This window comes from Ranitomeya variabilis, chromosome 3, assembly GCF_051348905.1.
Source record: "Ranitomeya variabilis isolate aRanVar5 chromosome 3, aRanVar5.hap1, whole genome shotgun sequence".
NCBI lineage: Eukaryota > Metazoa > Chordata > Amphibia > Anura > Dendrobatidae > Ranitomeya > Ranitomeya variabilis.
This window is the reverse complement of record NC_135234.1, coordinates 217658125-217679559: the sequence shown is the minus strand read 5'-3', so window position 1 is coordinate 217679559 and position 21435 is coordinate 217658125. Positions and strand designations below refer to the sequence as shown.

Here is a 21435-nt window from a genome sequence, read left to right as displayed (position 1 = left end):
ATCTTGCCCCACCTGTCCCATGATCCTGCCCCATTTGTCCCATGATCCTGCCTCATGATCCTGCCCCATCTGTCTCCATTATATCCATCCTACCCCATGATCCTGCACCATCTGTCTCCATCCTGCCCCATGATCCTGCCTCATCTGTCTATCCTGCACCATCTGTCTCCATCCTGCCCCATATTCCTGCACCATGTGTCTCCATCCTGCCCCATGATCCTGCCCCATCTGTCTTCATCCTGCCCCATGATCCTGCACCATGTGTTTTGTGACTCCATCCTGCCCCATGATGATGCCCCATCTGTCTCATGATCCTGCACCATCTGTCTCCATCCTGCCCCATCTGTCTTCATCCTGCACCGTGTCTCCCATCCTGCCCCCGTGTCTCCCATCCTGCCCCCGTGTCTCCCATCCTGCCCCCGTGTCTCCCATCCTGCCCCCGTGTCTCCCATCCTGCCCCCGTGTCTCCATTCTGCACCCGTGTCTCTCATCCTGCACCCGTGTCTCTATTCTGTCCCGGGCAGGATGGAGACACATGGATGGAGACACATGGTCCATGTGTCTCCATCCTGCCAGTGAAACATATTGCTTTAAAAAAAATAAATAAAAAAGCAAAAAACAACTTTCTTCGTACCTTGCCGCGCTCCTGCGGCGATGATGATCTCTCCAGACATCTCAAGCGCGCACTTGCCAGAGAATGACAATAACGTCATACGCCGGTGAAGTGCGCGCTGATGTCAGCTGCCAGCCTCCGATTGGCTGGCGGCTTTAACTATTGCCGTGCGGGCCTGGGCCCACACTGCAATAGAGTAACAACCTGCGTCTCGGATGCAGGTTCAGTTACTGCACGGAGCAGAAGCCTGCCGCTGGGGCTCGATCAGCAGAAGAGAAGGGGCCCGATGTGGGCCTCCTCTGCTGATCAGGCCCCATACGCCAGTCAGGGCAGTAATGCCCTGATGGCAGCCCTGGTAGCATGGGTCACTGTGCTCTATTGAAGCCGCAGTAACCAAAGTTTTGCGAGATTTGTGAAGTCTCGCGAGACTTTGTGCAGCTTCAATAGAGCAGTGACTACTGCGCAGGAGTGAATGCAGTCAGTGATTGACACAGGAGGGGCGGCATATTACCATTAGCGGGGCGGGTATTACAGGCGGTGGGGCGGCTCCCTGTGGACTTAACACAGTCTTCTTTCTGGTGACAATCAGCGAGCCACATTTCAGGAGCAGGCGAGCCACATGTGGCTCGCGAGCTACAGGTTGGGGACCCCTGCTATAGAGGATGCCTGTGGGGGTGCAATATACTATACAGGCTGCCTATGGGGGTGCATTATACTATACAGGCTGTCTATGAGGGTGCATTATACTATGGAGTCTGCCTTTGGGGATGCATTATACTATAGAGGCTGACTAAGGGGATGCATTATACTATGCAGGATTCCAATGGGGGTGCATTACACTATAGAGGCTGCCGATGGGGGTGCAATATAATATACAGGCTGCCTATCAGGGAGCATTATACTATATAGTCTGCCTATGGGGGTGCATCATGCTATAGAGGATGCCTGTGGGGGTGCAATATACTACACAGGCTGCCTATGGGGGCGCAATATACTATACAGGCTGCCTTTGGGGGCGCATTATACTATAGAGGCTGCCTATTGGGGTGCATTATACTATAGAGGCTGCATTATACTATACAGGCTGCCTATGGGGGTGTATTACACTATACAGGCTGCCTATGAGTGTGCATTGTATTAGGGGATGCATTATACTATAGAGGCTGCCTGTGGGGATGCATCATACTATACAGGCTGCCTATTGGTGTGCTTTACACTATAGAGGCTACCTATGGGGGTGCATCATGCTATAGAGGCTGCCTATGGAGCTGCATTACACTATAGAGGCTTCCTATGGGGGTGCATTACACTATAGCGGCTTCCTATGGGGTGCATTACACTATGGAGGCTGTGTATGGGGGGTGCATTATACTATACAGGCTGCCTATGGGGAAGCATTATACTATACAGGCTGCATTACACTACAGAGGCTGCATTATATTAGGGGCTACATTACACTATAGAGGCTGCCTATGGGGGTGCATTATATTAGGGGCTGCATGATACTATAGAGTCTGCTTATGGGGGAGTGCATTATACTATAGAGTCTGCCTATAGGGAATGCATTATACTATATGGAGGCCTATGGAAAGCATTATACTATACTGAGGATTGTCTGGTGGATTATACTATATGGAGGCTATCTAAGGGGACACCATACAGTGTGGAGTTTAGTGTTAGAGCTATCAAACAGTTGGATACTACGGGGTCAGTATATATATGTAGTGAGGGGGCATTAGACTGTATAAGAGAGCAGCATATTGTGCAGAGGGGGGAGACTCGGGACATTATTAAATGTAAAGTGGGCACTAATTGTTATAGGGGAAGTCATGTTACTGTGACTGTCAAAAGAGCACACAGAAGGCAATATTACTTTAAGGACACAATGTGGGCACCGTTTTCTAGGGCACTTGCACCCGACATTTCTATATTCTAGAGGGTTGCTTTAAAATTTAGAGGGCACACAGAACCACACAGCAGGGGCAGTAATAGGGACACATACGGCAGCAGTGGCTCAGTATTGGGGTATCAGCTGGATGAGGAGTTTGTGCAGGTTGGGGATAGTCCCATTGGGGACAGTTTTGAAAATATGAGACGTCAAATGTGTCTTTGTTGTAATCTCTGCAGCAGAGTCGTGGCTGGAAGAAGTTGCCATGTCGGTCTTGGCCAGATGGAAAAGACGGGGAAAGTGAACGATTCCATCAGAAAGAACGTCAGCGGTAAGTCATTATCTGTAACTGTACAGTGATCTGTTATATGTTCTGTAGGACTGGTATTTACCACTGACCATATGGTAGTAATATCAATATTGGTCTTTATATAGAGATTATTTTCAGTAACAGCGCGATCATACGCTGAGGTTCTCCTCCACTATTAGGGTGCGTCACCCAGTTATAATCAAGGTTACCTGGTTAGGGGCTCACGCAGAGGTTTCGCCCTTCCTGAACCAAAACCCTAGCTACACCTCTGAGCATGCCCAAAATACTCAGAGACCACCTGAGAATGCTCGGAAAAAATGAGTAACGAGCACACTCACTCATCACTAGTAGAGCATGTTCCTGCACGATCAGACACAGCCATTACACAGTACACAGCAGGGGTGCATTTATAAAATCTCAGATTGGGAATTTTTTCTAACACATCCAATTGTGGAAATTATTATTATTCCGAGATCTATTAATTAAAATTTACTTTGTAGGAAAACCCCTGCAATTGTCAAATTTCTAGCTGCCACGCCAGCCGCTAATCACGCATTTGAGCAGGAGATGCAACATCACAGAGGAAAATCTAATTCCTGAAATGTCCATAGGCTTTTCTAAGCCGCAATAAAGGGAAATATGGTAACTGGACCTCCCCTGACTCTACATACATGGCTGCGGCTGCAAAGTAGGCAAGAGCTGCAGCCAGGTATTTGTGACACTGCCAATTTATGCCCATTGCAGTTGTACTACAAAGAGAGCAACCAGTTGTCAGTAGTAAAGACAGCAGATTCAGGAAAAAAACAAAACAAATATTACAACATTGGTAAGTTCCTTCCAAGTAGCGGTAAAACATTCAACATCAAAACTATGGAAGAGAGAGGTTTCAAATTTGACAAACACATAAGACATCAGTATCTAGTAGTAAGTGATATTTCAGAATGTATTTATTTTACTCACTTATATAGCACCATGACATTGCATCACATCATGGCGCTATATCATCACTGTCCTCACTGGGGCTCATTATCTAAATTCCCTATCAGTATGTGTTTGGAGTGTGGGAGGAAACCCGAGAACCCGGAGGAAACCCACGCAAACACGGGGAGAACATACAGACGTCTTATACATGTTGTCCTTCTTGGGAATTCAACCCAGGACCCCAGCTCTGATAATATAGATAATATGGGAATGTTAGTGCAACCTCTGCAACTAATGGAAACTGAAGCTGCACACATGATAACTTACTTGCGAATTCTCATGGCTTCTGCATTGTCATGACGAAAAAACTCATAAGACTTGTAGGATCTGACCACTTCACGACGATATGCTCCTAGATTAAATACTAAGAAAAAAAAAAGGTCAAAGTTCAAGGGGATTAATAAACAATGGTGGAATGTTCAGATGTCTAAAGGATAAAAATATTATGGCTGAAAGTAAAACTATTAGGAAAATAAATACCGTACATAGAAAAGGGAGGACTAGAAAACACTTCTGTCACTAAGGGGACAAATTAAAAAAAAAAAAAAAAACACTCAAAAGGCATTTTTGAGACTTTGAAGGAATCACAGCCAACAATTCCCAGGTTATCTTGCATATCCCAGACAACCCCAGAAAATAATGGTCCCCATATGCATTAGATAGTTTGGTTGACAGCTGTCCCTTCAGACTACCCCATACACCAGACACATTGGCCAAGCGTCCCTATGTTCCCTGTGAGAGACTCTCCTGGCTGACAGCTGTCCCTCCAGACTACCCCATACACAGACACGTTCGGCCAAGCATCCCTATGTTCTCTGTGAGAGACTCTCCTGGCTGACAGCTGTGCCTCCAGACTACCCCATACACAGACACGTTGGCCGAGCGTCCCTATGTTCTCTGTGAGAGACTCTCCTGGCTGACAGCTGTCCCTCCAGACTACCCCATACACAGACACGTTCGGCCAAGCATCCCTATGTTCTCTGTGAGAGACTCTCCTGGCTGACAGCTGTGCCTCCAGACTACCCCATACACAGACACGTTGGCCGAGCGTCCCTATGTTCTCTGTGAGAGACTCTCCTGGCTGACAGCTGTCCCTCCAGACTACCCCATACACAGACACGTTGGCCGAGCGTCCCTATGTTCTCTGTGAGAGACTCTCCTGGCTGACAGCTGTCCCTCCAGACTACCCCATACACAGACACGTTGGCCGAGCGTCCCTATGTTCTCTGTGAGAGACTCTCCTGGCTGACAGCTGTCCCTCCAGACTACCCCATACACAGACACGTTCGGCCAAGCATCCCTATGTTCTCTGTGAGAGACTCTCCTGGCTGACAGCTGTCCCTCCAGACTACCCCATACACAGACACGTTCGGCCAAGCATCCCTATGTTCTCTGTGAGAGACTCTCCTGGCTGACAGCTGTCCCTCCAGACTACCCCATACACAGACACGTTCGGCCAAGCATCCCTATGTTCTCTGTGAGAGACTCTCCTGGCTGACAGCTGTCCCTCCAGACTACCCCATACACAGACACGTTGGCCGAGCATCCCTATGTTCTCTGTGAGAGACTCTCCTGGCTGACAGCTGTCCCTCCAGACTACCCCATACACAGACACGTTCGGCCAAGCATCCCTATGTTCTTTAGAAGAGACTCTTCTGGCAGCGGCTTATGATCCCACCAAATAACAGGATAGGCCATTGGAAAGTACCGGATACTTGTCTCCCCGAACATCATTTGGTGGAGGAGAGTCGCAAGTCCCCATACACAGACTTTCTGTAGATGTTGCCGATATCTGTGCTTATCAGGGCATTAAAAGGAAGCCATCATCAGCTAATGACCTATTGTTTAATCAGCTTTTTGCCATTTTTTTTCCATATCACTATCAGTATTGAAAACAAATTACAAAAAAATCTTGTAAGTTTTTACACTGGTTATGGGAGTTTTTCAACTCTAACCTCCCATTTCAGGAACTAACACATGTACATAGTCACAATAAAAAGAACCTGACCCTATTCATTGCACTGAAGAGTTTAATGTTCCTGTGAAAGGGCCAATGTGAATGGAGGTGGAGCAGGATCAGCTGTGATGTCGCCCATTATAATTGGTGGATCCTGTCTGTCATTGTAATCCTGCCTCTGCTGATAAGGAGCCTGCTGAACAATCTTTTTGAGAGATCAGGAAGTAAGAGGCTAAAACTGAAAAATTTATTTTTTTAAATAAAGCTCGTATTATGAAAAAAAACAAAAAACATTGCCAATAATTTTTAAACAATACAAGTAACATAAAAATCTAAAAAAAAATAGGTCATTTTCTGATGATTTCACTTCAAGGCTCTGTTCACACCACTATCATTGGCTCTGCTTGGAGGCTACCCTCAGCGGTAGCATTTGACCGGCTTTTTCTATGAGAGCAGGAGAGGAACATAAATGCCTGACCTTTCTTTCTCCTGACTTCTATTGACAGTGTGGGTACACATTGGCAGACATTTCGGTGTTTTTTAGGTGCCAGAGGAACAAAGTATGAGACATGTTAGAATACAACATGTCTTTTTGTTAACTTGCCTTTGGGAAACTATCATGTTGGCCTCATTACACAACAGTCAACGTGTTCCACTGAAGTCAGCAAGTTTGGTCAGACTTATCAAAACACGGAATATGAAGCCAGAGTACAGAGCAGATCACTTCTGGTTGGTAAGAGGATAGATGCCCAGCTGTCGAGTCAGGCAGACATGGATCAGAAGGTGTTGCAGATGTCATTATGGCCTACGTATCAGGTATATAGGTGAGATTTGACTTTTTTCCCTGCGCTGGTCTGAATAGCCCCATGCTGTATATACAAGTGTCCTCGCTTGTTGGCTACAGCGGCCTGGTAAGCGAAGCACGTGAAGTCATCCCTGCAGGGACATCGGGGACAGTTGAAGTGGACGTATTGGACAAGGGGAAGGGTTGAAGACGAGAGTATTGTTTATTCGATTATTTTAAACACAGCTCCTGTTCTGTTTTAATCCCGGACAGCCCCCTTAAGTATGAAAGGGGTTATTCACTACTTATTCCATTATGGACCAACATTAAAATAAAAACAGTGTATGACATTGTGGAGTCACATGCTGGATGCAGCCATTGAGTGGTTGCTCGTCAGCTGCAGCTCATCCATATTCCATGAGGGCGGACATCCCCGCTAATGAAGTTGTAATGGTTGTAGGCGATCTATGGTCGCCTATTGGCTGCGGCTGGTACGTGACACTACAATGTCACATCACCCCCGGGACCAGTGGCGTCGACATTGCTGGAAGTGTGCCCTCTGTGAGGACAGTGTATATTTTGTATTTTAAGTCCAGTCCTGAATTGATTACATTGGGGTTAGCCAGCAGTGGTGATTCCTATAAAGGTCCATTTACATTGCAAGATTGTGAACAAAGATACTATGGAAAGCTCGTTCACAAAAATCTTTCAGTGTAAACAGGCTGCCAATCACCCGACAAATGAGCAGAACACTTGATTTTCAGGTGAAATGATCTTTTGGCTTGCAGAAAGATCATTGTTCTAGACAGCACATCATTCTGTGTAAACAGGATCTGTGCTGCCGAGAACAAAGGCAGCCTGGGCCCACTGAACAATCTATTACTAATTGTTCCATGTGCATCGTTAGGAGTGATCTGCTGTATACACAGGCCATTAAACAACCTCCCATTAGTAAATATTTACCGGTCAGCAGTCCTTTGATGCTGAAAGTCAGGTGATGTAAGCCCCCCTAACGTACCATACTGGCAAACTGTACGTTTCCTGACCTACCTTTCGTGGGCACACCAATCCAGTTGAGGTATCGGGTCAACTTCTTAGACATGTACGTCTTCCCTCTGGCCGGCAAACCAATCATAACAATCAAGGTGGGAGAGTTTGTCATATATGAAGCCCAGGCTGTGGAATAAATGGAGAGCTCAGCTTTCCATAGCAATGTAGTAAATGATAAGACCACTATACATGATGTGTAGATAAAAATACATTCCGAATCAGCAAGATCAGTCACACAATCTAAAGTGTATGGGGGCTAAGGATCCAGCATGTTCGGATTTTGGACTGCCGAATCATTTTTTTCTCTAGAGCTAGTCCGTCTCCATAGATGTCCGTCAGCGACTCTCTCAGAGAACAAAAGAGCGTTCGGCAGTGTCAGCGCTCCTGTGTATGGGAGGGGAGTACAAGATAACTGGTCACCCGGCCAATATCTAAAGGTCTCAGGACACATTAGATGGATGAATGATATTTCAAGCGATCATTTGGTCGACATCTTGGGTGTTTCTCCCATACCTAGGATCCATCACTCTCCCCAACGTTCCAGAGTTCTCTATTAAAAGCTGCTGACAGACATTTCTTCTGGAGACTTCCCAATACAGATTGGAGTGTCGGTATAATCCATCGATATTGGCGCGCACGTCCAGCATTAGTCTGATGTGTATGGGGGGCTTATGGAATGTCTCTTCATTGTATGGTAATGGGGGGCTGCAGGCTATAGTGAGATCAGAGAGAACCGTCCTCACAAACAGAAAGCGGCCAGCGGCAATCAGCTCATGACTATCAGGGTTTCCCACCAGCGGCAGCGCAGCACTAGGGTCATCACTTACAACATTTCTTCTCTGTGTTTCTAGCTGGCACTTTGCCTCCAGCACCGTTGAACTGTCCGGGGTCCTGATTCTTCTCGTCTGACATGACAGCGACGTGTACTGAGAAAATCACCGCCGACCCAGCCGCTCCACAGACTGCAAAAGAAAAAAGTAGTATAAGTGCAAAGTTGTACGTTCCTGATCTGGCTGGATTCCTCCAGAGCTGTCACATTCCTGTCCGGATAGTCAGCACATCCTGTATACACACCTGAGGTCCCCCTCCCCGGGGACAGGACGGTATGTGATGGGGGAGAGGGGAGGGCGAAAATCACCAAGATATCATCAGGAGAGCTCAGTAGGGATAAGTGCAGCCTACCTGATTACACCGGTCTGCCATACTAGTGCCCTGCCCCCCACATACTAGTGCCCTGTCCTCCACATACTAGTGCCCTGTCCCCACAAACTAGTGCCCTGCCCCCCACATACTAGTGCCCTGTCCCCCACATACTAGTGCCCTGTCCCCCACATACTAGTGCCCTGCCCCCCACATACTAGTGCCCTGCCCCCCACATACTAGTGCCCTGCCCCCCACATACTAGTGCCCTGCCCCCCACATACTAGTGCCCTGCCCCCCACATACTAGTGCCCTGCCCCCCACATACTAGTGCCCTGTCCCCCACATTCTAGTGCGATATATCCCACATACAACTTCCCTGCCATGCTAGTGCACTGCCCCCACACACTAGTAGCCTGCCCCCCAACATACTAGTGGCCTGCCCCCCAACTACTAGTGCCCTGCCGCCCAACATACTAGTGCCCTGCCGCCCAACATACTAGTGGACTGTCATACTAGTGCCCTGCCCCCCCACATACTAGTGCGCTGTCATATTAGTGCCCTGCCCCCACATACTAGTGAGCTGTCATACTAGTGCCCTGCCCCCACATACTAGTGAGCTGTCATACTAGTGCCCTGCCCCCCACATACTAGTGCCCTGCCCCCACATACTAGTGCGATATATCCCACATACAACTTCCCTGCCATGCTAGTGCCCTGCCATACTAGTGGCCTGCCCCCCAACATACTAGTGGCCTGCCCCCCAACATACTAGTGGACTGTCATACTAGTGCCCTGCCCCCCAAATACTAGTGCGCTGTCATACTAGTGCCCTGCCCCCACATACTAGTGAGCTGTCATACTAGTGCCCTGTCCCCACATACTAGTGAGCTGTCATACTAGTGCCCTGCCCCCCACATACTAGTGCGCTCTCATACTAGTGCCCTGCCCCCACATACTAGTGCCCTGCCCCCATATACTAGTGCGCTCTCATACTAGTGCCCTGCCCCCCACATACTAGTGCGCTCTCATACTAGTGCCCTGCCCCCCACATACTAGTGCACTGCCATTCTAGTGCCCTGCCCCCACATACTAGTGCGCTCTCATACTAGTGCCCTGCCCCCACATTCTAGTGCACTCTCATACTAGTGCCCTGCCCCCCCACATACTAGTGCACTGTCATACTAGTGCCCTGCCCCCCACATACTAGTGCACTGCCATTCTAGTGCCCTTCCCCCCACATACTAGTGCCCTGCCCCCCCACATACTAGTGCCCTGCCCCCACATACTAGTGCGCTCTCATACTAGTGCCCTGCCCCCCCCACATACTAGTGCACTGTCATACTAGTGCCCTGCCCCCACATACTAGTGCACTGCCATTCTAGTGCCCTGTCCCCCACATACTAATGCCCTGCCCTCCCACATACTAGTGCACTGTCCCCCACATATTAGTGCCCTGTCCCCCCACATACTAGTGCAGTCATACTAGTGCCCTGCCCCCACATACTAGTGCTCTGCCCCCCCCACATACTAGTGCACTGTCATTCTAGTGCCCTGCCCCCCACATACTAGTGCACTGTCATACTAGTGCCCTGCCCCCCCACATACTAATGCAGTGTCCCTCACATACTAGTGCCCTGCCCCCACATACTAGTGCCCTGCCCTCCCATGTACTAGTGTGCTGTCCCCCACATACTAGTGCCCTGCCCCCCCACATACTAGTGCCCTGCCCCCCACATACTAGTGCACTGTCCCTCACATACTAGTGCCCTGCCCTCCACATACTAGTGCAGTCATACTAGTGCCCTGCCCCCACATACTAGTGCACTGTCATACTAGTGCCCTACCCCCCCACATACTAGTGCACTGTCATATTAGTGCCCTGTCCCCACATACTAGTGCACTGTCATAATAGTGCCCTGCCCCCCAACATACTAGTGCACTGTCATACTAGTGCCCTGCCCCCCACATACTAGTGTCCTGCCCCCACATACTTGTGCCCTGCCATACTAGGGCGTTGCTCCCAACATACTAGTGCCCTGTCCCCCATACACTAATGCCCTGACGTACTAGGGTGCTGCCCTCCCACATACTAGTGCTGCCCCAGCACAGGACCACCAGGACTGCCCCCCAAACTAGTGCCCTTCCCTCACATACTAGTGCCCTGCCATACTTGTGCCCTGCCCCCAACATACTAGTGCCCTGCCATGCTAGTGCGCTGCCTCCAACACACGTGCGCTGCCCCTGCTATGCTAGAGTGTTGCCTCCCACACACTAGTGCCCTGCTAAGCTAGTGCACTGCCTCCCACATACTAGTGCCCTGTCATACTAATGCGCTGCCCTCCAACATACTAGTGCTGTCCCAGCACAGGACCATCAGGACTGTGCCCTGCCCTACTAGTGCCCTGCCCTGCCATACTAGTGTACCACCCCCCACATACTAGTGCCCTACTTCCCAAATACTTGTGCCCTTCCATGTTAGTGCACTGCCTCCAACATACTAGTGCCTTGTCATACTAGTGCTGCCCCAGTACAGGACCACCAGGACTGCCCTCCGTACTAGTGACCTGCCCCCACATACTAGTGCCCTGCCATACTAGTGCACAGTGCCCTCCCAAATACTAGTGCTTTGCCCCCCCCCCAAAGTACCACCAGGACTGCCCCCCCATACTAGCATGCTGCCCCCAACATACTAGTGTCCTGCCATGCAAGTGTGCTGCCAATCCCCCCCCCAGGACCAGCAGGACTGACCGCCCATACTAATGCTGTCCGTTACTGTGGGGACCTCCGAATTCCCCCATTACAATACACCAGGACATTATGAACGGGAAGACCCCGGAGGTGCAGCAGCCGCCCCCCGCACGGAGCAGCCTCGTACAGCAGGCGGCTGTCACACACCGGGGCTCTTACCGGCGCTGCCGTTGTCTCGGTCACACAGGTGGGGATCTGCTGAAGGACGCGGCACCGGCTCTGGCGTGACGTCACGGAGGGCGGGTACCGACGAGGCAGCCACCCCTAGAGCCATGTACGGCCGGCTGCATTGTACGTCCATGGTCCGGGGCTGGCACCTGGGAGTGCACCGTGTATTAGCTTCCCTCGTGTGCAGGGCTATTCACCCCCCAGGTTACCAACTGCGGCTTTCTGGCTCATTTGTGAGGGGATGTTGTGTTTTACAAACAGTCGCGATTTGCGTAACAGGTTTATTTTGTTCCCAATCTGGTGATAGAGAGAAAGCTAGCCATTTGCCCACAGTAAACATGGCGGCCTAAGAATCGCACGCCCCGCCCCGAGGCTGCCCCTGACAAGGGTTGCATTTATAAACTATGCCTTGCCTCCGCTAGTTGATTGGTTCGTTTAGGTGGTGTTGCCTGAGGGGCGTGTTCAGGACAGCCAATTGGCTAGGGAGGAAGGTGTTCTTAATACAATTAGACTGCGGCACCATGGCAACCGTCTGCTGTGTCGCCGGGTTCACACGTGATGTGTACTGACACGTAAACCTTAGGTGACCGCGTCTGCGAGAAGTCGCTTTTGCGTGAGCTAAGCTGCACAGCGATATGTGTCGCACGACAGCAATTCTTAAAGGGAACCTGTCACCCCCAAAATCGAACCTCAAAACAGGCTGCCAATAGATTGTATTTGGTGTTCAGGCTGCACTGGGCTCAATAAGTGCTCACGTCCCTACTAGTGAGAATAAAAAGTCCCATATCCCTTGGACGGTAGTTAAAGCACCCATACACATTAGGCTTCTTTCACATTTCCGTCAGTACGGGGCCGTCGCAAACCGTCGGCCCGACGTACCGTCGGATGTTGTGCAAAATTGTGCACAACGTGGGCAGCAGATGCAGTTTTACAACGCATCCGCTGCCCATTATGAAGTCCGGGGCGGAGGGGGCGCATGCGCGGTCGGAAATGGCGTATCCGACGGACGAAAAAATGTTACATTGAACGTGTTTCCATCACGACGGACCGCAAAAACACGACGCATCCGTTGCATGATGGATGCGACGTGTGGCTATCTGCCGCAATCCGTCGTCAATAAAAGTCTATGGCAAAAAAACGCATCCTGCGGGCACATTTGCAGGATCCGTTTTTTTACCAAAACGACGGATTGTAACGGATGGCAAAAAACGGAAGTGTGAAAGAGGCCTTAGGCTGGTTTCACACTTGCGTTTTGATCTGCAGCATTTAAAAAAAAAACGCATGTGGTGAAAAAACGCATGTAAACGCGGCAAAACGCCGCGTTTTTTAGACGCATGCGTTTTTGCATGAAAAAAAAATGCGGCGTTTTGCCGCGTTTACATGCGTTTTTTCCTGCGTTTGCGTTTTTTAAACGCATGCTGAGAAGTGTGTGACAGCTGCCAATCATCAAAATCAACTAGAAAACCCACTATAAACAGAAATAGCTAGGGTTAGGGTTAGGATCCCTAGTAACCCTAGGGATCCTAACCCTAGGGATCCTAACCCTAACCCTAACCCTAGGGATCCTAACCCTAACCCTAACCCTAGGGATCCTAACCCAAACCCTAACCCTAACCCTAGGGATCCTAACCCTAACCCCAAGGGTTAGGGTTAGGATCCCTAGGGTTACTAGGGATCCTAACCTTAGGGTTAGGGTTAGGATCCCTAGTAACCGTAGGGTTAGGGTTAGGGTTTTCTTGTTTTTTCTTGTGTTTAGGGTTAGGGTTTTCTTGTTTTTTCTTGTGTTTAGGGTTAGGGTTTTCTTGTTTTTTCTTGTGTTTTTCTATAAAAACGCATGCGTTTTTAACACAAGCAAACGCATGTGCTTAAAAATGCATGCGTTTACATAGACAGCAATGCATTTTTTTGCCGCGAATAAACGCATGCGTTTTTTTGCGGCAAAAAAACGCCGCTAGAAATTACTACAGGTTGCATTTCTGCAACTAAACGCACGTGTCAAAAAACGCATGCATTGCCGAAAACGCGTCAAAACGCATGCTAAAAAAATGCATGCGTTTTTAATGTTAAGTATAGGAAAAAAAAATGCATGCGTTTTTTAGCGCTAAAACGCTGCAGATCAAAACGCAAGTGTGAAACCAGCCTTAGACTAATGTCAGTCGAACCAGCTGATATTGACAGGTTAGGATGATGCTCTAACATGTATGGTGCCCCTGACAGAAGATGTTGAAGGAGATAAGGATCCAGCATGTTTGATTTTGCACTGCAGATCCTTCTGTTCTCTAAGAGATATCCCACCTCCAGAGATGTCTGGCAGCAGTTCTCTCATAGCAAACACAGAAGAGCTTGGCAGAACGAGCGCTACTGTGTATGGGAGAGATGGAAGAGATAGCTAAAGTCTATCCGATAGTTTGGCTGGCAGCAACCTAAAGTGTATGAGGGCTTTAGTCAAACACTTGTTTGACTGACATATTTGGTGCAGATTACTGCATTTGCAAACTTTATGTTGTTCATGTGTGCATTGGCAGCACACTGACCTTACTATGATCTGTTGTCAAGTCTGACAAATTACGGATTACTACCTGTATTTTAACACAGCACCAGAACCACTAATGCAGCAATAGAACCTCAATCAGTTCATGAATACTTCAACATAACCATCATCAGTACACAAATGCACCAGAACCATCATCAGTACATGAATATGTCCCAAGAACCACCATGACTACATAAATGCAACACCAGAAATACCATTAATTCAACACCGTAACAACCACCAGTATATGAACACAGCACCAGAGTGACCATCAGTACATGAATACGTCACCAGAACCACCATTAGTACATGAATACAGCACCACAACCACCTACAGTATACGAATACATCCATCACTAGAACCATCATCAGAACTTGAATATAGCACCAAAATCAGCATCAGTACATTAATTAAATCACCAGAAGCATAATCAGTACATGAATACATCACGAAAAGTACTATCAATGTGAGGTGGCTATGGTAGTAGTCATGGTGAGGGGCTGCTGTTCCTGTAACCCTGGCACCCCGCAAAGAAAATGTAATGTCCCGTCTGGCGTGTGGAATGTGTGTAAAGCAGAACACTCACGTTAGGCTTCGGGGTTCCTTTTGATCCTGTGTCCCTGGATCCAGATTCAGGCATCACACGATCAACTCCAGACTCAAGTGTTCTTTCAACAATTCAACTTTACTTAATAATGAAGGATTAGGTACAGATGCAGCACAGTATGTGTCCGTTTGATTTCCCTGAGCAATCCCTGCACTCTCTGACAACACTGGTCTCGGAGACGGTCCTAACAGAGTGCGGGGGCTCCCTGTTTAACCCCATTGGCACTTTGAGATTGTATGGTCCCGATGCTTGCCATGGCAATTCATGGCCAAATAACGGCCTTAGAGTCTGCTGGCTATTGTGACCTGTACAGATGTTAGCAACATTTAGGTCAGGGGTCTTAAACATGTGGCCCCTGAGGCTGCGTCATGCGGCCCTCTGGCACTGTAGACCCCTCGGCATCCCTGCCCGGTTCAGGGGATCCACCAACGGCAGCGTTTTAATTCCGGCGAATGTGCGTCCTCAGTTGCACATTCAATTGAAATGATGTACCTGCTGAGGTGGGGGAGCAGCAGTGGCGGAGCTGCCAGTCACAGGAGGCAGGAGCCAGGTGGCTAACCCCTGTGCCCGCTGCTAAAGAGAAATGAATATTCTTGACTCTCCACACCCATCTGAGTGGACAGCAGTGAATATTCTTTTCTCTTCAATAGCGGGCACAGTAAGTGCAGCCATGTCTTTCCGCATCTGCTGGGCGATCACAGGAGGCAGGAGCTGGCTGCTGTGGCTAACCCCTGTGCCCGCACCTAAAGAGAATGAATATTCACTGCTCTTCACGCTTATGGGAGTGGAGACGTGAATCTTCATTCCATTAAGTAGCGGGCACACGTGATCACCCGGCCGCAGGAAGTCGGCTACTATGCCCGCTATTAAAGATCAAAGATCAATGAATATTCACTGTTCTCCACTCAAATAGTCCTATAGTCTAGGCGTGGAGAGCAGTGAGTATTCCGGAAGTTGTCCTCTGCTTTTAAAGGCACACTGTCACCTGAATTTGGAGGGAACAATCTTTAGCCATAGGGGCGGGGTTTTCGGGTGTTTGATGCACCCTTTCCTTACCCGCCGGCTGCATGCTGGCTGCAATATTGGATTGAAGTTCATTCTCTGTCCTCCGTAGTACATGCCTGGATGTACATGGAGATGAAGGGGCAATGCATACTAGTATAGGGATGAGGGGGCCATGCATATCAAAATAGGGATGAGGAGACCATGCATAGCAGGATAGGGATGAGGAGACGATGCTTAGCAGGATGGACATGAGGGGGCCTCGGATACCAGGATAGGGATGTGGGGTCATGTATACCTGGATTGGGGATATATACGGTATATACCAGGATAGGGGATATTAGTACAGAAATGACCACATATTTTTTGTTGACTTTATTCTATTTTCCTCCTCTAAAACCTAGTGACATAACTATAATATGAGGACCTGGATGTGGGGACATGACTACAATATGGAGGGACCTGGATGTTATAAAGTATTCTAATTTACTGAGATAATGACTTTTGGGTTTTCATTGGCTGTAAGCCATAATCATCAACATTAACAGAGATAAATACTTGAAATCGATCATTCTGTTTGTAATGACTCTGTCTAATATATGAGTTTCACTTTTTGTATTGAAGAACTGAAATAAATTAACTTTTTGATGATATTCTAATTTTGTGAGAAGCACTTGTAAATGTGGTATCGCTGTAATCGCACTGAACAGAAGAATAAAGCTGTCTTATCAATTTTACCACATGCGGAATGGCATTTAAAAAAAAAAAACAATTCCTGAATTGCTGGTTTTTGTTCACTTTGCCTCCCAAAAATCGGAATAGAAAGCAAGCAAAAAATGTCATGTGACTGAAAATGGTACCAATAAAAACATCAGCTCGCTCCGCAAGAAACAAGCCCTGATATGACTCTGTTGGAGAAATATAGAAAAAAAATAGCTATCAAAATATGGCGATGTTTTTGCAATAAAAAATGTCTTTTAGTGTGTGACAGCGGCCAAACATAAAAAACGCTATAAATCTCGCACCGACCAAAAGAATAGTCATCAATTCAGTTATACTGAATGAGGAACAGAGTAAAAAATAAATGAAGCCAATTCTTCACCTGCTGTTGATTTTTTCATTCTGCTTCTAAAAGATCGCTGTAAGGCTCGACTCACATTTATCTTGTGCTCTACACTAAGCGCTTACACCGGACTTTCCGTGTAAATCTCTGAAATACGTGATTCAGACAAAATCCCTGGTAGAAAATTCCCTATAATGTGAACGCTGTCTGGCCTGTGATCCGGCTGTGTCTGTCTTTTTAGACATGCATAAAAGCGCAGACCGCCACGTTTCTGCACTTCTGAAAAGAAGGAAACCAATGAATAGGGGCCAGATGGAGTCCAGATTGACTCTGCTGCCTCATTATAGTGAATGGATCCCTCGGGGGGATTCATCTCAATCATGTCACTAGGAGATTTAGATGGAAATCCCAAATTAGGTGCTCAGTGTAGAGTGCAGGATAACTGTGATTGTTGTGTAAAATGTTCCCAATAAAAGCTTCAACTCAAACCACAAAAATAACAAAGGGGCTTCCACATTACTGGTAGTAGAAAGGCTCTGCAAAGCTGCTATGGCTTCTTGCACCCCAAAAATAAATCCAGTAAATTCTGCACTCCCAAATCCAAATGCCCCTCTCCTTTCTGAGACCGAGCATGCCTAAATCACATTTATCATCCATGTTTGGTATTTCTGTAGTGATGAGAGTCCGCCTAAATTACGGGTGCTTGTCTCCAGAAGCACAAGCTGGGCATAACGTACTGGTCACTACAATGTACTGGGCACTACAGTGGCAGTTTGCAATTTGCTCAGTAACAATCAGTGCTGCTTGTTTCTGGAAAACACCCATGGAGTGAAAATCGTCACTACACCTGTAGATAAATTCCCAAAGGGGTATAATTTCCAAAATGGGGTTAGTTGAGGGGGAATTCTGCTCTTCTACCACTTAAGGGCTCTATGTATGGAGTCCGCAAACTATTCAAGGAAAATCTGCAAATCATAAAAGTTAAATCTGCACTATAATATGGTGCTCCTTCACTCTGAGCTTTGCACCGTGCCTGAAAAGAGTTTCACTTTTACATGTAGGGTATTGGTGCACTCAGGAGAAATTTTTCCAACAAAGTAAGGTTCATTTTTTCCTATTAGCCCTTAGAAAAATTAAAAACTTAGGGATAAAACAACATTTTATTGGTAATTCTTTCTTCACCACTTTCTGTGACACACCTGTGGTGTCTATATGATTATTGCACCCCTTGACAAATTAATAGGGGAGTATAATATGTAAAATGAGGTCATATATGGAGGGTTTCTGCTGTTCTGGCACCTTAGGGGCTCTGCCAATATGACATGGCACCCTCAAACCATTGAAGCAAAATCTGAACTCCAATATGGCGCTTCTTCCATTTTGAGCTTTGCACTGTGTCTCAAAAGTAGAATTTAACCACATATGGTGTACTGAGAAGAATATGGATAACACATTTTGGAGTCCTTTTTCTCCTGATATCCTTGTGAAAATGAAAAAAATGGGGCTGAGACTACAGTTTTGTGGGGATTCTTTTTTCCATTTTCACACATTGTCTTTGTAAAATTCTGTGAAGCACTTGAGGGTTGAAGGTGCTCACCACACATCTAGATAAATTCCTTGACAGGTTCAGTTTCATAAATGGGGTCACTTGTGGGGTTTTCCACTGTTTATGCACACCAAGGGTTCTCCAAGCACGACATGACACCCGCACGAAATGTCATCAAAGTCTGCATTCCAAAAAGTCACTCCTTCCTTTCCGAACCCTGCTGTGCGCCCAAACAGTAGTTTATCCCACATATGGGGGATCGGTGCAATTTCTCCCATTACCCTTGTGAAATTTAAAAAATGGGGCTAAAATAAATTTTTTGTGGGAAAAATGTAATTTTTTATTTTCACAGCTTAATGTTATAAACTTCTGTGAAGCACCTGGGGGATCAAGTTTCTCACCACACATCACCACACATCTAGATACATTCCTTCCTTAGTTTCCAAAATAGGGTCACTTGTGAGGGATTTCCACTGTTTAGGCATATCATTGACTCTCCACACTGGACATAGCATTCTCTTTCGATTAACGGTGCTCCTTCCCTTCTGAGCCCTACCTTTCGCCCAAAGAGTACTTTTCCCCCACATATGGGGTATTGTCGTGCTCAGGAAGAATTTCACAACAAATTTTGGGGTCCAATTTCTTTTGTTTCCCTTGTGAAAAGAAAGAAATTTGGGTCTAAATTAACATTTTTGTGAAAAAAAGATGTTAATTTTTTTCTTCCAAATTACAAAAATTCTTGTGAAGCACCTGAAGGGTTAATTAACTTTTTGAATGTGGTTTTGAGCACCTTTAGGGGTGCAGTTTTTAAAATGCTGTCACTTTTGGGTATTTTATATAGGCCCCTCAAAATCTCTTAAAATGTGATGTGGACCCTAAAAAATGGTTTTGTAAATTTTATTGGAAAAATTAGAAATTGACGGTCAAATTTTAACCCTTCTAACTTCCTAACAACAACAAAAAATTCAAAAATTGTGCTGATGTAAAGTAGACATATGGAAATAGTTCTGTGACATAACTCTCATTTAAAGACATAAAAATTAAAAGTTTGAAAATTTCAAAATTTTCTACATTTTTGTCAAATTTCTGAATTTTTCACAAATAAACGTCATATCGAAGAAATTTTAAAGGTCACTGGATTGAATCCACAAACTGAGACATGACATATAGTATCAAAAAGGATACTATTTCTACAAATGGCATGGGTGGGACTATTACAATTTGAACTGGATCCTTCTGTCCTTCACAGTTTGTAAAAACAAAAATACAGTCATAACATTCATGCCAAACCCTGTATTTTTTCAATGTAAATAAGTGAGAATACTGGCATGGGTGCATTAATATACTATATCTCCCCATATAAAGTACTAAAGAAAACACACTAAGTGCAAATGTTTTATAGTTAGTGGCACTCTCGGATGAATATGGGATCTTGTACGCTTCATTAGCAGCACCCGCATCCACTTAATGCTGTTAGCTGATAACGAACCATTAAGATTGTATTCTGTTTTTCATGCGTAGCTAATAGATACCAATGTGGAATAAATAATGCTGAGGTATAATTCATGACTTATTTGTCAAAAGAGATAAGATTTTGTTCCTAATTCATTAAAGCCTGAATAATTGCTAATCTATTACAAAGTCCGCTGCCACATACTGTATAACAACAACCCAATGTGCATTTTCAGGAAAAAATAAAAGGGCTCTGCAAAGCGGAGCTAAAAGATTTGTGCTGCCCTGGTCCGACATCAGGTCCAGAACTATATGCCACCTAGATCAGGCTAGTTTTCACTTGTGCCCGGACCCCTGGGCACCCCTTGCCATTACTAAGCACCACGTCATCATGATGTGTCTAATAAGTGCAAGAGGTGCCCATCATGACACTGTGTGAGCCTGGTGACAAGGTCTCACATGATGTCTGGTCCTAGGAAACACAGGAGGCGCTCAAGATACTGGGGCGCAGAAATGAAGATTGCCCTGATCAGGGGCTGACTAGCCTGGGGGCAAGCATAAAGTACTGGCCCAGGAGTGGCGCGCGACCCAACCTTTGGCTTGGGTCTCGTGTAATAATCAGTATGCGAAGCTACTAACAACAAATTTCCTAAAACTCACCGCCTCTTCCAGTCGTATCATTAGATATTAATCAGAAATATATGACTTATTGTTGGTGGCTGCAAAACCGCCATTAACAGCAGGGAATATGCACTTGATTTCTAATTGTACAGTGGAAATGTATTGGGATTAGAATCCCCCTCAAATTGTTCGATCGCAATCACCCTCTTCCAGTAATAATACCCCCATAGTATAATAATCAATTATTCCGCCATCTAATTATATGATCACCCATAATTAGTGTTGAGCGATACCTTCCGATATTGGGAAATATCGGATCGAATTGGATCGGACCGATACCCCAAAAATATCGGGTATCGCCGATTCCGATACCGGAAACCAATGCAAGTCAATGGGACACAAATATTGGAATGAAAATAAACCCTTTCTTTCCTTGCACATCCAGTTCGGGAGGGGGGAAGAGTGTGGGTGGTGCGTGGGCGGAGACTCTGCGTGTCTGTGTGTGCGGACGGTGTCTGTGCGGGCCTCTTGGGGGTCTGTGCGGGCCTGCAGGGGCCTGTGTGGGCCTCTCGGGGGTCTGTGCGGGCCTGCCGTGGCCTGTATGGGCCTCTCGGGGGTCTGTGCGGGCCTGCCGGGGCCTGTACGGGCCTCTCAGGGGTCTGTGCGGGCCTGCTGGGGCCTGTACGGGCCTCTTGGGGGTCTGTGCGGGCCTGCCGGGGCCTGTACGGGCCTCTCGGGGGTCTGTGCGGGCCTGCCAGGCCCCTCAGGGGTCTGTGCAGGCCTGCCGGGGCCTTACGGGCCTCTCGGGGGTCTGTGCGGGCCTGTACGGGCCTCTCGGGGGTCTGTGCGGGCCTGCCAGGCCTCTCGGGGGTCTGTGCGGGCCTGCCGGGGCCTGTACGGGCCTCTCGGGGGTCTGTGCGGGCCTGCCGGGGGTCTGTACGGGCCTCTTGGGGGCCTGTACGGGCCTC

The 21435-nt window shown here is 47.2% G+C and overlaps 1 protein-coding gene across 5 annotated transcripts in view; it reads right to left on the bottom strand.

The window, feature by feature from the left end:
- The window catches only part of PFKFB2 (6-phosphofructo-2-kinase/fructose-2,6-biphosphatase 2), a 96842-nt gene that overhangs the window by 40080 nt on the left and 35327 nt on the right, over positions 1–21435 (bottom strand). For 2 of the 5 annotated variants that reach the window (XR_013223777.1, XM_077295177.1), the window contains exons 1-4: positions 11634–11864; positions 8411–8545; positions 7584–7709; positions 4060–4156 (exon numbers count right to left, since the gene is read on the bottom strand). Coding sequence is in view for 4 of the 5 variants with exons in the window: in XM_077295177.1 (XP_077151292.1) it covers positions 4060–4156; positions 7584–7709; positions 8411–8545; positions 11634–11775 (500 nt within the window). In the remaining variant the exon portion in view is untranslated. Of the gene's footprint in view, positions 1–4059; positions 4157–7583; positions 7710–8410; positions 8546–8657; positions 8679–11633; positions 11866–21435 lie in introns of those variants that run through there. The other 3 variants (XM_077295178.1, XM_077295180.1, XM_077295179.1) reach the window with 3 other exon arrangements.